At 45.2% G+C, this 15474-nt stretch overlaps 1 protein-coding gene across 2 annotated transcripts in view; it reads right to left on the reverse strand.

Moving 5' to 3' along the window:
• Window positions 1-224: 224 nt before the first annotated feature.
• Window positions 225-15474, reverse strand: part of TRMT2B (tRNA methyltransferase 2 homolog B) — a 28351-nt gene continuing 13101 nt past the window's right edge. For both annotated transcript variants that reach the window (XM_060250006.1, XM_060250007.1), the window contains 9 exons: window positions 14950-15049; window positions 13635-13705; window positions 11774-11920; window positions 10208-10302; window positions 8386-8600; window positions 7847-7948; window positions 6340-6459; window positions 3642-3741; window positions 225-501 (listed from right to left, as the gene is read on the reverse strand). In XM_060250006.1, the coding sequence (XP_060105989.1) occupies window positions 375-501; window positions 3642-3741; window positions 6340-6459; window positions 7847-7948; window positions 8386-8600; window positions 10208-10302; window positions 11774-11920; window positions 13635-13705; window positions 14950-15049 (1077 nt within the window). In that variant the 3' untranslated portion in view covers window positions 225-374. The remainder of the gene's footprint in view (window positions 502-3641; window positions 3742-6339; window positions 6460-7846; window positions 7949-8385; window positions 8601-10207; window positions 10303-11773; window positions 11921-13634; window positions 13706-14949; window positions 15050-15474) is intronic.

Consider the following 15474-nt stretch of genomic DNA (forward strand, 5'->3'; position numbering starts at 1 on the left):
TAGATCATCATCTAAGCAGTTTGCGCCGGAAGGGAGCTGACAATAGGAAAAGCACGGCTGAGTAGCACAGACATGTCCAAGTGGCAGAAGCAAGATCAACCCTGTGAAACGGACAGGAATGAGTGTCTAGGCGAAGCAGGCAAACAAATTTCCTCCTGATTATTCACGCTGGAAACTCTGACAGCATCTGGAGAAGAGACATGAGAATCATGCAGGTGGAAATGTTACAGCACAAATAGCATATTTTATTCTCCATCCACTTTTTGTAAAAATAAAAATAACAATAACGGCTGAGGTTCAATAACTGTCATAGCAATTTCATTAGCAAATGCAGCTTTTTCTCTCCAGCTGTTCCGGGAATGCTGGGAGGGCAATCAACGGGCCAAAAGCAGGAGCAGCTCACAATGAGACGTGTGAGGAAAGAGATCTACTGGAACAGCCAAGACAGGAGCAAAGGCCTCCCCCTTCAGCTTCTTCCCAGTATCCGGTGGGCAGCAAAACCTATGCAGACAATAAAGGAGACACTTGATACCAATATAACACAGAAACAGATGTTGTGATATCCAGGGCTTTTTTGGTAGGGAAAGCCCAGCAGAAACTTATTTGAATATTAGATCACACCCCCTGATACCAAGCCAGTCGGAACTATGTTCCTGTGCATTCCTGCTTAAAAAAAGCCCTGGTGCTATCCATTTTTGTAATACTTTACAGCTATATATGACAGCCAGCATGGCATAGTGCTTACTATATATGACAGCCAGCATGGCATAGTGGTTACTTTCAGATTGGGATCTGGGAGAGCCAGGTTTAAATCCCTAATCTGCCCTGGAACCTTTCAGGATGACCTTGGACAAGAATTAAATCCATTTTACTAGGACAAAACAAACTGATGCAAAAATATTGTACAATCTTTTGAGCTCATCAGCCCCCCTCTCTCAACATAACCTATCTCACAGGTCTGTTGTGTGGATAAAATGGAGAATGTTGTAATAAGCCATGTTGGGTCTACACTGGCAAAACAAGTAAGGGATAAACAAAGTAAATAAATATATTCATCATATTTCTATCCTTCCTTTTCGCCAAGGAGCTGAAGGTAGTTGTCATTTTCTCATTTTATCTTCACAACAACCACTCTGTAAGGGAGGTTATGTTGAAAGAGAGTGACGAGTCCAAGTTCACCCAGTGTATGGGCATTTGAAACAGCATTTCCCAAGTCTAGTCTGATATTCGAAGCGTTGCACTACACCCGTCTTCTAAGGCACAGCTGTACCACTGAGAACCAATGTGACAATCGGCAGACGGTAAAAATAAGGAATCCTGAGGCATCTTAAGGACTTATTGCAATATAGAATTTCCTGATCCACAGAAGCTTATGGCACATAAATCTGTTGTCTTTCAGAGTCCCAAAAGACTCTACCTTGTTTGTGTTGTGATAGATTAATGCTCCTACTGCTCCAGAATTGGTACCAGATTTATACATGAGAGAGGTGAAGTCCCAGAACAATCTCTGGCAGTTCCCCTCACACTCACTTCCCATTGTGAAGAAGACAAGACTGGATTGTCACAAGGCCCTGGAAAGTACTGTACAATATATGGCATGACAAATTTCTCCTTTTAATACCTTTATTTAATTAGGGTGATGCTAATTAGGGTGATGCACAGTTAAATCCAGGTGGGCAGCCGTGTTTGTCTGAAGCAGTTGAATAAAGCAGGAGTCAAGTATCACCTTTAAGACCAACGAAGTTTTATTCAGAACGTAAGCTTTCGTGTGCTAAAAGCACACATTCCCTCGTCTGAAGAAGTGTGCTTTTAGCACACGAAAGCTTATATTCTGAATAAAACTTTGTTGGTCTTAAAAGTGTAACGACTCCTGCCACAGGTAAAGAATATTTACTATTTTACTGGCTATTCTGGATTTAAAACATATAACAGATGGGATATCGTGTTGACTGAGAAAGTTCAGTGTGGAGGATCTGTGAGGGAAAGGTGGTACAAAGGTGGCAGCCTGAAAAACAACACCTTGGTAGTGGCATCAAAACTTTGGAATTCCTTGAGATTGTCTGTCTTCCTCTATCGTTGTCTTCCACCAGCAAGTGACAGACTTTGTTGTTTTATAGAATCATAGAGCTGGAAGGGGCCCTCCAGTGTCATCTAGTCCAACCCCCTGCACAATGCAGGAAACTCACAAATAACCTCCCCCTAAATTCACAGGATTTTGTTTGGCTTTAACTCTTAATAAGAACGTAAGAAGAGCCCTGCTGGATCAGATTAATGGCCCATCTACTCCAGCATCCTGTCTCACACAGTGGCCAAACAGTTCCTCTGGAGGGCCAACAACAAGGCACAGAATTTGAGGCCTTCCCCTAATGTTGCCTCCTGGCTCTGAGATTCAGAGGTCTAGTGCTTCTGAATGTGGCAGTTCCCTTCAGTTGCCATGGCTACTAGTCTTTGAAAGCTGTTTATTCCTCTGGCTATCACTACATCCTCCAGCACTTAGACCTTATTCAACCTCATCCTTTGTTTGTTTGTTTGTTTGTTTGTATTATACTTTATTTAATTGTATTTATTTAACTGGGTAAATATAGAGAGACTATTTTTTCAGTGCTACAGCTTAAACAGGGAGAAGCAGGGTCTTAATGACAATTGCAGACATTTTTCATCATTTTAGACCTGCTGTGGAAGAAACTCTGCCCATCAAAACAAGCAACAACAACAAAAATCCCCAACAGAACACTGTGGGAAATTTGGCATAGCTGAGTACACACTGAAGGCCAAACTTGATCAGATAGTTTTTCAAAGATTGGGTCTGGGTTCTCAGATCCACCTTTCAGATCAGCCTCAAGCCAAGCTACTGGGAAGTAATTCCCCATGCATGCAAGACCCCAACTAGGATGGGCACCATGGTGTAAGTGAAGAAAGGGCTTCAGCCTTCACTGTGCACCATTTTCCTGACATTGAGTGGCCTTGGGGAGGTGTCCTTTGCCTTAGTGAGGTACTGCACATGTATCGATGGGCTACCTGTGCAGCTCCCTGGAATGTATGAAGAGCACCTCCTAGTTGGACCCTAAGGAAATTGCACTTGGGAAAGGAGGGATGTATGCATGCATCGACAGCCCATTCTGGAAGGGAAGATAGGGAGGAATATCAGAGCTGTGATTTTGTTTTTCCTTACTGTTTGAGCTCCTGACTCTTCCACTGCGCCTTGTGGCCTTGGACAAGCTATCAGAACCAGCCCAAAACACAACCCAAGGTACAGCTGGTTTACTTTTTAAAATCTAAACTGTATTTCTTGCTATTGTTGTAAGCTATTTGTCAGTAAAAAAACACCCTAAGTGTATTCCATCAATTTGCTGAGTGATCTCCCAGTAAGCATTAGCATATTTAGGGGAAGGACGGTGGCTCAGTGGTAGAGCATCTGCTTGGGAAGCAGAAGGTCCCAGGTTCAATCCCTGGCATCTCCAAAAAAGGGTCCAGGCAAATAGGTGTGAAAAACCTCAGCTTGAGAGCCTGGAGAGCCGCTGCCAGTCTGAGAAGACAATACTGACTTTGATGGACCAAAGGTCTGATTCAGTATAAGGCAGCTTCATATGTTCATATATATGTCCCTGCAGGTACAGAAAGACAGAATCCAAGTGTCTCACTCAAGGAAATTTCTCATGGCTTCTCCTTCAGGCTTGCAAGAAACATACACCAGTCTTCGGATGGCCTCGCAGTTTCGAATGGCTCGCACCACGCGGTGATCTGGAAAAGGAAGGTTAAGGAATCAGACTCACACATCTCGAGACATTTACCCTGCAGGGGAATCCTAAGATCTGCAGGGGAATCCTAACCTCCTGCTCTGCCACTCACCTGCCAACCCACCTACCTGTGGTGCTACTGCCTTCACCTGCCTGACTCACACAGGTGCTGCGATGGCAGCAGGAGGCTCCTGCATCTCCCTCCCTCCCATGTGCAGGACCTCCACCTGCCTGGCTCACACAGAGGGTGGCGGTGATGGCTGCCACTCCCCATCACCCACCGGCAGCAGAGTGGTGATGCTGGCAGCTCCTGCTCTTCCTCACCCACCCAGCTCCTCCTCTGTTCTCGCCGGCCTAGCTCACACAATGTTATAATGGCTGCTCCTCCGCTTTCTAAAAAGGTGGCTGACTTCTTGCAATGCTGGGTTCCAGCAAGATCTTGGAAATTTCCGAAAAAGTTATATTTTAAACTTTTTTTTGTATTTTTCTGTAACCAGGGGTTGTCCCTCCCACACCCCAGGTCTATAGAGAACTACCCCATATCTGTTCCTGGCCCCATTCTCTGGGTTTTGTGATCCACACAGGGTCAAAATTAGCCACATGAAGAGTGGGGGATTTGCCAGACTCGTGAGAGGGATCCCATCCTCTCTCTGTTCTCCCATTCACCTGTTTACTCCCAGGATCCCACTGAGAGCCAGTTTGGTGTAGTGGTTAAGTGTGCAGACTCTTATCTGGGAGAATCGGGTTTGATTCCCCACTCCTCCTCTTGCAGCTGCTGGAATGGCATTGGGTCAGTCATAGCTCTTGCAAGAGTTGTCCTTAAAAGGGCAGCTGCTGTGAGAGCTCTCTCAGACCCACCCCCCTTGCACGGTATTTGTTGTGGGGGAAGAAGATAAAGGAGATTGTAAGTCGCTCTGAGACTCTGATTCAGAGAGAAGGGCAGGGTATAAATCTGTGGTCTTCTTCCCCTGGAATTTGCTAAGCTCACAGGGGAGGGGATATCTCACCTGCCCTCTCCTCCCTGCTCTGCCTGCCTTTCTCCTTCCTTGCTGCTCTGCCATCATCATAATCATAATCATAATCATCATTATTTGTTTGATTATCCATCTTGCCCAAGGCCAAGCTCTGGGTGATGTACAACAGATAAAACAAAATACCAGGGGTGGCCAACAGTAGCTCTCCGGATGTTTTTTGCCTACAACTCCCATCAGCCCCAGCCAGCATGGCCAATGGCTGGGGCTGATGGGAGTTGTAGGCAAAAAAAAATCTGGAGAGCTACCGTTGGCCACCCCTGCAATATACAATCAAAATTCCAAATAAAACATTTCAGAAAGTTAAATAAAACCAATAAACTCTAAAACCCAGAATGGCATCCCACTAATTTAGTTCTCCTTCTGGACATATGCCTGGCCCTCCTCCCTGCTGCTTGACAGGGAGCGACAGGGAGAAGAGTGGCAGTTTCTAACCTCCCTCCTTCTCCCACCCACCTGCAGTGGTGGTCTGAAGATCAGTTGTTAGCAGCGTTCCCTCTAAGCTGAGCCAGTGTGAGCTAGCTCACAATTTTTTAGCCTCCAGCTCCCTTATTTTTGTCTCAGTTCAGGAAAAATGGCTCTAAAGCAAACTAATTTATGCAGTAGCTCAAAACTTTAATGTCAGTAGCTCACAACTTTAATGCCAGTAGCTCACAAAGTAGAATTTTTGCTCACAGGACTGCACAGCTTAAAGGGAACGTTGTTTGTAAGCAATCTTCCCTCTAAGCTGCAGAGTCTTGTGAGCAAAAAAATCTACTTTGAGAGCTAATGGTATTAAAGCTGTGAGCTAGAAACATTAAAGTTGTGAGCCACTGCATAAATTAGATTGTTCTGGGGCCATTTTTCCTGAGCTGAGACAAAAATGTGTGAGCTGGAAGCTAAAAATCTGTGAGCTAGCTCATGTAAACTCAGCTTAGAGGGAACACTGGTTGTAAATATGGAACAACACTCCAGGTTCCACCTAGAAATTGGCATTCCTATAGGTGGGCCTTAGAGGAACCATTATTGTCTCAGCCTCAACCCAGCACAGCTGTCCTTACATGATTGCTAAGAATGTAGCTGAAGTGCTTGGGGGACACTCTGAAGTGCTACATAAATGCTAAGTAGAATCACACAGAATTATTAAATCCAGTTTGCTTCCAGGCCACTAATGTTTGCTGAGTTCCAGGCTTGCATCCTACATCCAGGGAAGTAGGCTGTTGCCTATGAAAACTTGTACTGCCCGCAGCAAATGAATTTTTCTCCAAGGTATCACACAGCATGTTTTGAACATTTTTCGAACTATCTTTTTGAACCTCAGAATAACAGGAAGATGCATGGAGAAACTCCAGATCTATTGCCTTTGGGGACTGGCTGATCAATCCCAAAACAGCACATATATTGATATTTTTAGCCTACATTGCTGAAATTCCAGTCTAGACAGCTCCAGAGGAATTTTCAACTGAGCCCAAACCTGAGAACCAACTGCAGCCACATCAAACTCACACAGAGGGGGGAAAAAACCCTCTCGGTCCTAAAGATACTCTGCAATTTTGCACCAGATTTGATCTGAGAAGAAAGGATTGCCTTACGGAGCCCAGCTCGGGATGGGTTCACCACGGCAGTGAGAGGTCGGGTCTCTGGCCAGGACATCAGCAACTGGGGCAACACAACCTCTGCTTTCCCGCTGTGGAATTCACAGTTGGAGACACCTGTGCAAAGAGAGTGGTTGGCCAATGAAAGCGTCACATGGCACATAAAAAACTGCCCTCCAGTTGAGCTGAATCTGAAAGATCGGATGCTGAGAACTGTTGTCTCGAAGACAATAACGCTTACCAATAAGCATTGGCTCTCATTGTGCAACTCTGATCAGCAAACAAAGTGCAAAGCTCAGAAATAAACCCACGAACACCGCCCCCATAGCCAAATTGTATAATTTTAAGATTTACATCGGTTCCCAATATAATACACTTTGTATGAGGACAGAGAAATAAGGAAATCCTGCTCTCTGTAGTAGCAGGACTGTCATGGATAAAGAAGACCAAATGAAGCCCATCTTCATTCTACAATAAATTCTCATGCAAACTGTAATTGGTGATCACAGCAGTTGCACTGGGTGGATCTCATGCCTAAAAAAAAGAAGTGGGGGGGGGGTCTATAAACAGCCCCTAATAAATGTAATCACACTACTATAAAAAAAGCCAGCATCCAATGCATATTATATGCATTACATTTTAATATTGTCGCTAAATGTTCAACATTGGCTATAATTAATATAGATGGTGCAATCACGCTTATCAGCTACATTTTAACACTCCACTCTCGGGATTGGTTGTCTTCTCCTGTGTGTTTGTGGATAATAGGCCTAGTTGTCATGGGTACTGGGGACCCTGCAGAAGAAGCTGAGCCTGCAGAAGAAACTGTGCCCCTGCCACCTGCACCAGTGCCCCTGCCTCCTGCTGGAGAAGATCCAAGTCCCCCTGCCTCGCCCTCTCGGGTGGCTTGTGTGCGTGACCGCCTTCGTCAGGACCTCAGGGATCGGAGGAGGGCGGCATGCTCACGAGCAAGACGCTCCCTGAGCCCTGAGTTTTGAAAGGATTCTGGCCCTTCTAGGAGTGAGGATGCTTGAGTCTCAGCAGGATCCTGGCTGCCTCTCTGAGCCAGCAATTAGCCCAAATGGGCAACAGACAGCAGAGGGCTATATAGCTGTGGGCTTTGGGAGGAGGCTTTGTGGAAGCAACTAGTCACTTACCTGACGTTCTAGCCTCCACTTCGGCTTTTGACTTTGGCTTCTGGACCCCCTGACTTTGGCTTTGACTTCTGGACCCCCTGACTTTGGCTTCTGAACCTCTGACCTGCGATACCTGGACTGTGATTTGGTTTTGGCGCCTTGGACCCTCTTTGCTCACCGGCTACAGACCTTGGACTGCCCCTGGACTTTGCCTGACCCGGCCCCAGCCCGTGACACTAGTCAGCATCTGAAATGGGAAAAGCTGTAGCTATTCTAGCAGGACCTTCTAGCTAAGATACTCTCCTTTCTGCAGGGATGCAACTTCTATTCTATATACAGCCACTCAGTCAAAGGTATGAAACTCGCACCATTAAATGCCGCATTCCACCTGGCATCTTCTACCGCCTGGTCCACCAATTCAACACCAATGACTTTGGAGACTCGGTCAGCCAGAGAGAGACCAATTGCACCTACAAAAAGATGGAGCAATGATTGTAGGCATTGAGGTAAAGGTAGTCCCCTGGAAACCAGTTGTTTCCAGCTCTGGGGTGATGTCACATCATGACGTTTTCATGGCAGACTTTTTACGGGGTGGTTTGTCATTGTCTTCCCCATCATCTCACTTTTCCTCCAGCAAGCTGGGTACTCATTTCACCAACCTCGGAAGGCTGGAAGGCTGAGTCAACTTTGAGCCAGCTACCTGAACCCAGATTCTGCTGGGATTGAACTCAGGTCATGAGCAGAACTTAGACTGCAGTACTGCAGCTTATTACTCTGGCCCCGGGGCTCCTGTAGGCATTGAGGGCTACTAACAAAAGGAGAATTCACAGGGGAAACCTAGACCCATTGACTCAATCTAGACTCCTATTAAGCCACAAGATTATGCCACTGGCATGCCAATATGTACCAGTTCCACAGCAGATATCCAGCAGAATGGTGTCCTTATGAACTCTGCTCATTTCCCCAATGGTCTGGTACAGAACCTCTGCTCCAGCTGTACTGACTTGAAAGAAGGCATCCGGGGAGATGCGGAACTTCAGGCCCAGCAACTCTTCAAAAATATGGGGCTCTCCATAGAGGAGCTGGTAGGGGGACTGCTGGTGGGAGCAGCGAGTCATGGTGCTTCAAGGAAACAGAAGAGAAGGAAACATTAAACCAAGGCTAAACATTACCACTCAAGCACAGATTTTGTACTGGATGTAAAATTCAGCCACCCAAGAATCTCAGCTCTCTTGCTGGTTTGTTTGTTCTCAACAAGCTCCTAGTTCCCATGGATCCAGAGGAAAGTTTGAAAGTGTGCGGTTATTGCTTGACTCAAAATATGGTTGCTGGAAAATGTTCATCTCCTCTCCCCAGCTAGCATGACTGCTGCTTTTTAAAGCACAGCCTACAATACAGCATGACTGGTTAATGCCTGTGTTATCACTGAGGACAATGGGAAAATAATGCTTCCTCCATTACCATGCCCACCTCATGTTGCTAACAGTGCCACCAGTCCTTTTGCTCACCCTCCCCACCACCACACCCGGATGTGAGGTGAAATAAAGAAGGCGCATCTCCAGCTTTTGTCCACAGAAGAGCCAGTTCCAGCTTCTGTGTAGCTTTCCTTCTGTACATCCTTTCACAAGTGGTCAAGAACAGATATTATCCAAACTTGAAAGGAGGGGAATGGGCTAAAGCAGCCCATCTACTCTTTATGCTAGCCACACAGAGGGCATGCCCCTTTCCCTTCTATTCTGTTTGGATGGGACCAGGGCTTTTTTTGAGCAGGAAAACACAGGAACACAGTTCCGGCTGGCATGGTGCCAGGGGGAATGGCCTAACATGCTAATGAGTTCCTGCTGGGCCTTTTCAAAAAGCCCTGTGTGGTCAATGCTGACATCAGTGGGTGTGGCCTAATATGCAAATGAGTTTTGCCGGGCTTTTTCTACTAAAAAAGCCCTGGATGGGACATATTACTACTGCAGGATGATTAGAGAAAAAACCACATGACAGTGAGGCCTGATCAATCACTAGTTTTTATGAATGGCCACATCAAGAACCAAGAAGAGGAGTTGGTTTCTATACCCTGCTTTCCCCTACCTTAAGAAGTCTCAAAGTGGCTTACAGTTGCCTTCCCTTCCTCTCCCCACAACAGGCACCTTGTTAGGTTGGTAGGGCTGAAAGAACTGTGACTGGCTCAATGTCACCTTCATGTAGAGGAATGGGGAATCTAACCCAGTTCTCCAAACTAGAAGTATGCCGCTCTTAACCACTACACCTTACTGGCTAACTAAAGGTGTGACAGTGGGCCACAGCCTCAACCTCCTCCTTTCTGATTTGGCCTGACCAAAACTTTTACTGCTACAGATTTTGCTTCCATTTCTAAACTGGCAGCTTTGTGTGTGTGGAATCCAGGTGCTGACTCACTCAGCATGACTGAGAGCCTTGCTGAGGCGACTTGGGCCATAGCTTATGCTGCTTGCATTGAAACAAGTTTGCAGTTAGAGGGACTTCATCCCAAATATGTATTTTTATGATTAAGATGCAAATCCCTTTATTCCCACAGGACTAAACAAGCTTAAATCCAAACACATCATTTGAACGAGAGCATAAATATGGAGCTGCTGTGTCAGGTTGCAGACAGTGCAAAAATCGAAGGCAGCTCTGGGATTATTTCTTCTTCCCTCACGTTTCACTTGCTTTTCATGCTCATACTTCACAATGCTTTCCAAGGCAGAAGCATTTACCTTTCCTGGAAATAAAGGGAAGCCAGGCCACAGACTGCTCCAGGTCCATGAATGAAAAAATCCCTGACCAATTCTTTCTGAAGGCTGAGTTCCTCCTGGTATATGAGCAAAAAAATTCAAGAGAGTCAGGAAAACATTGCTATTATTAGACAAACGTTCTATCAGGGATCTGGGAGGCATTTCCCCAATTTTTGTTTTCAATCTGTCTCAGCACTGCACATTCATATAGACCAGGAGAAGTCTAGTTTTTACTGCAACAATCTTTTTTTTTTTTTGCAGGCTTGTGCAGGCGGAGAAAGAGAGAAACCACAATGGTTAAGGGAGCACCTTCCCCATAAGGAAATGCTAAAAGCTGGAGAAAAGACAGGGATGGCAAGATTGGCAGAGGTTGATAAAATTGTGCAAGGGACAGAGAACGTGGATACTAGGGAGAACTTCTCCTTTCCCATAATACATGAACTTGGGGGCCCCCAATGAAGTTGATTAGCAATAGATTCAGAACACACAAAAGGAAGTAATGCTGGACACAGAAATAGCCACTGGCATAAGAGACTTGAAAAAGGGATGAGGTAGGTTACTAGCCAGGATAACTAAAGGGATGCTTCTCTTCCTGAGGTACCAAACATCTGAATCCAAGTGCTATAACAGAGGTGGCCAAACTGCGGTTCAAGAGCCACATGTGGCTCTTTCACACATATTGTGTGGCTCTTGAAGTCCCAATCACCCATCAGCTGGCTTGGAGAAGGCATTTTTCCTCTTTAAATCATTTCTCCAAGCCAAGCCAGGCAGCAGCTTGGAGAATACATTTAAAATTAAAGTTGCTTTCTTTCTACTTCTCCATCCCTCCTCATCTAGTTTCCTTCCTTCCTTCCTGCTCTCAAACATCTGATGTTTATTCTGTGTGGCTCTTACATTAAACAGATTTGGCCACCCAGTGCATTAAGGTAGTACCAGAGGTAGGCCTTGGCCTCTATGCCCTTTTTGCTTCCACGGCAGCTGCTTGACCACTGTCATACAGGATGCTGGACTTGATCAATCTCTATTCTGGTCCAGCAGGGATCTTCTTATGTTCTAAAGACCAAAGAAGAGTCACAAGCCAGATGGGTAAGTATCAGGATAACTGGCCACAGCTGGTAAGGTGAATTGTCTCTTTATGCCTTCCTTTAGCATAACTGGCCTTTGCACATACAAGTACTTTGTCCACAGTAAGGTAAAAGCAAACTCTGGTTTGGATTAGAACAAAATAGGAGTCAATTGCACCTTTACGACCAACTTAGTTTTATTCAGAACGTAAGCTTTCGTGTGCATGCACACTTCTTACGTTCTGAATAAAACTAAGTTGGTCGTAAAGGTGCAATTGACTCCTATTTTGTTCTACTACCTCAGACCAACACGGCTGCCTATTTGGATCTATCCTGTTTGGATTGGAATTCTGAAAGGGCTACATGGCTTCTCATGCAGACGCTGCCGCCAAAGCACCACAGCAGTCAAACACAGTCCCATGACTGCATATCACTCCTGCCCCAATTCCTCATCTACAATCCCTCAATCCTAAAGACTACTCACAGGGTTTAACTGCTGGGGGTGGAAGGTAACGATAGCCATTGTGTCTCCTTTCCGATTACTGCGTATGATGAGCTCACGCCAGTGTCCACCCGTGTGAAACTGAATGCAAGGATCCAGAGAGGACTGATGGAGAAATTCTTCATAGCACTATATTAAAAATAAGGCTGAATCAGTGCTATCACCTGTGCTGTTTCTTCACTACTATCTGTGCCAAATCCAGGAAAGGGGAAGAGAAATAACATCAATATTATAAAACTAAAAATTAAAGCCTATAAATACACACACTCAAATAAACTTGCCAATATAGAAACACTATTCCAGCCGTTGTTAGGTTGCTGTAGCAAACAAGAGTGCTAAACAGTTAAAAACAAACATGTCAATTGTCAGTTTCTGGGATACGGTTCCCAATTCCTAGTTGGGGGCAGGGGATCCCCCAGTTTGGAGGCCCTTCCCCCACCTTAGGGTTATTAGAAGGCAGGGTGGGGGAGGGAAGTGTCTTCTGGGCACTCCATTATATCCTATGGAGACTGATTTCCACAGGGTATAATGGAGAATTGATTGTGGGTATTTGGGGCACCAGGGGGGCTGTTTTTTGAGGTAGAAATTGGCACCAAATTTTCAGCATAGCATCCAGTGCCTCTCCTCAAAACACCCTCAAGTTTCAAAAAGATTGGACCAGGGGGTCTAATTCTTTTGAGTCCCAAAAGAAGGTGCCCCAATCCTTCATTATTTCCAAACTGAAGGCATTTGAAAGGCACGCAGTCGCTTCAAATGTGATGGCCAGAACGTTCTTTGGAGTTCAATTGTGCTTGTCACACCCTTGCTCCTGGCTCCACCCTCAAAGTCCCCAGATATTTTTAGAGTCAGACCTGACAACCCTATTCTGGAAGAATGAACATGTCTCAACTTGGCACCACACAGTTGTGTTTGTGGAAGGTGTCTGGCATGCAGGGTGCCCTCTTCTCAGATTACCACCCCTGCAAAAACCTCAAGATGCATGAGCCAGCTGGTGGTGGTTCATCTACTCTAAAAACTCATCAGAGTGTCCAAAGGTTAAAACCAGCACTTAGAAGGGCACTCCATAGTAAACAGCAAGCTAATAAGACTGGTAAAATGCACTTTATTTGCTGACAGGGATTTGTCAACCCAATCACCGAAGTGTGTACTAATTTCCAATAGACTTCAAAGACAGCCCTATGAACAATGCACTGCAGTAGGTCAGTCATGGGGAGGGGGTTTAAAATTAAGTTATAATGATACCCTCAGTAAAATTTCAGCCATAATTTTCTTTCTTACAAATATTTTATAGTATAAGTTCTAAGTAACAACAAGATAACCAAAGTCCAGACCACTATGACTCAAGTCACCATCAAAGAAATATGCAGACAGAAGCAACACTTTAAAAAAGGGCAACCACTAAAGTCACATATAAGACCAGCATTGAAACAATTTAAAAACAGCCAGTAGAAACCAAGACAATGCTAAAACATCTTAGACAGCTTAGAAGGATAAAAAGGCCATAGCAACAGCAACAGGCATTTTAAAGGTCTAACAGAAAACTAGCAAAAAGTCTGGGCAGGAAAAAGTGTCTTTAAATGGAATTGAATATTCAACTGTGGGAAAAGACTTCCATAGTCAAGGTGCCACAACAGAGAAGACTCTGTCTCCAGTGACCATCCACTCTCCTTGGGAGGTGGGGCCAAACAGAGCAGAGTCTCCAACAATCTTACAACAGCACAGTTTGGTCTGCATTCTGAATTTATTTATTTACTTCACTGTTTTCCTTTCTTGCTGAAACTCAAGGCAGACTGTAATAAAGACAAAAATGGACTGTCCTTTCCCGGAATGCTTCTGTCATTACCTGGGCTACCTGGAGGTGGGCTTGAGGCATGTTCAGCAAGTGATTGGCCCGTACACAGACAATGTTCCTACCTGCAGAAGGGAGAAAAAACAACAGGATCTTTTGGCACCAGAGCCTCCAGCAACCAGACAACAATTCACAATGTGACTCATCATCTTTTGCAAGAATAACAGAAAAGTTAGAACTATTTGCAAACACCTTTGCAAATTACTCCCAAATGGAATAGTCCTGAATAGCCTCATCTTGTCAGATCTTGGAAGCTAAGCAGAGTTGGCCCAGGTTAGTACTTGGACGGGAGACCACCAAGGAAGTTCATGGTTGTTACAACAGAGGCAGGCAATGGCAAACCACTTCTGTTTGCCCTGAAAACCCCTGAGGTCGCTGTGAGTTGATTGTGACTTGACAGCGCACAGTTTTCATTACTGTTAATGGAATAAGCGCCTAAGAAACCACAAAGAATCTCTCCACTTTTGTGGGTTTTTCAAAAAAGGTGGCTAAACCTGCTGTGGGACACAGGCTGCTGGGGTACATTGGTGGTTTTCAGTCAGTGGGAGCTTATCTCAGTTGGTTTCCCTGGCATGTTCCTGTGACACACACTCGGTACACAACTGATCATGAGTGTGTGAGCCAAAGTCCAGGCTGCACAATACTCCTCTTCATCCACACATTGCAGAAGAATATCAGAAGTAGCAACCAAGCTCTTTTCCAGGGAAGTGTTTCCATGATTATGCACCTTCTACTTGAAGAATCTCAATAAGATGCTGAGGAACTCCAGGGAACACCTGGATGGCCCAAGCTAGCCCAATGTTGTCTGATCCTGGAAACTAAGCGTTGACCCTGGTAAGTATTCGGATGAGGGACCACTGAAGGGTTGCTATGCAGTGGCAAACTACCTCAATTCATCTTGTGCCATGGAAACCCTCATGGGGTCACTTTAAGTCTGCTGTGACTTGATGGCGCTTTTCGCCACCAACGTGCCCTAACAAAGCTTAAAATGCAGCTCTCAAATTAACGCTATGCATATGGATAAGGTTGATGCCAGTCTGAGCTAAAGGAAGTCATTCTAAACAGGAGCGCAAAATTGAACACCCAGAAACACAATTAGCCCTAGGACTCTAGAGGCTGCTGCTTCTATTATGCTTGACATTTCTTTGTTTAGTATATTCAAAGGCCACTGTTTCAGGCATCACAGGTCGCCCTTCCAAGTATTACAGAATCTCAGTAGGCACACACAGTATTCTCTGTTACAGACTTGGCTGCAGACCAGCTCAAAAGCAGTAGCTTTCAGACTTGTGGCGCACCCTTCATTATTCACCTTTGCCAGTTCCTACATACAGCCCCACAGTTTTCAGGTTCCCGTCGGGGCCGCGATTTACGGAGAACGTGGACTTGTTTCTGTAGCCATTGACAATGGGCTGCAAAAAGGAGGGAGAGAGAGAAAGAGTATCAGGTGCCAGACAAACAGCAAAGTCCTTCTGACAGATCAATGCAGATGTTGATGAGAAAAGCCAGTCTGGACACAGGCCGGTGAGCTGCAGTACCCAGTGGGAGAAAGGGAACGAAGGAACCTTACCAGGTAAATAGTTCCAGGATCTTCTAGGAGCCAAATTTGTATATTATGGAGTCATACTAGAGTCAAGGCCAAATTACAACAGAAGACCCAATGAGATTAAAATACTTCATTCTCCTCACAGGCTCTCCTCTGGTTCCTTCTCGCAGCTGCCCAATGGATTAGTGGTGCAGTCAGTCAGAGTCTGGTCAGGAGTCAGGTGGACATGATTTTAATTTTTAATATTCACTTCAATTATTTCACTTGCCATATTGTGAGGCCTTAAGGTAT

The sequence above is a fragment of the Heteronotia binoei genome, chromosome 11 (assembly GCF_032191835.1).
Source record: "Heteronotia binoei isolate CCM8104 ecotype False Entrance Well chromosome 11, APGP_CSIRO_Hbin_v1, whole genome shotgun sequence".
Classification (NCBI taxonomy): Eukaryota; Metazoa; Chordata; class Lepidosauria; order Squamata; family Gekkonidae; genus Heteronotia; species Heteronotia binoei.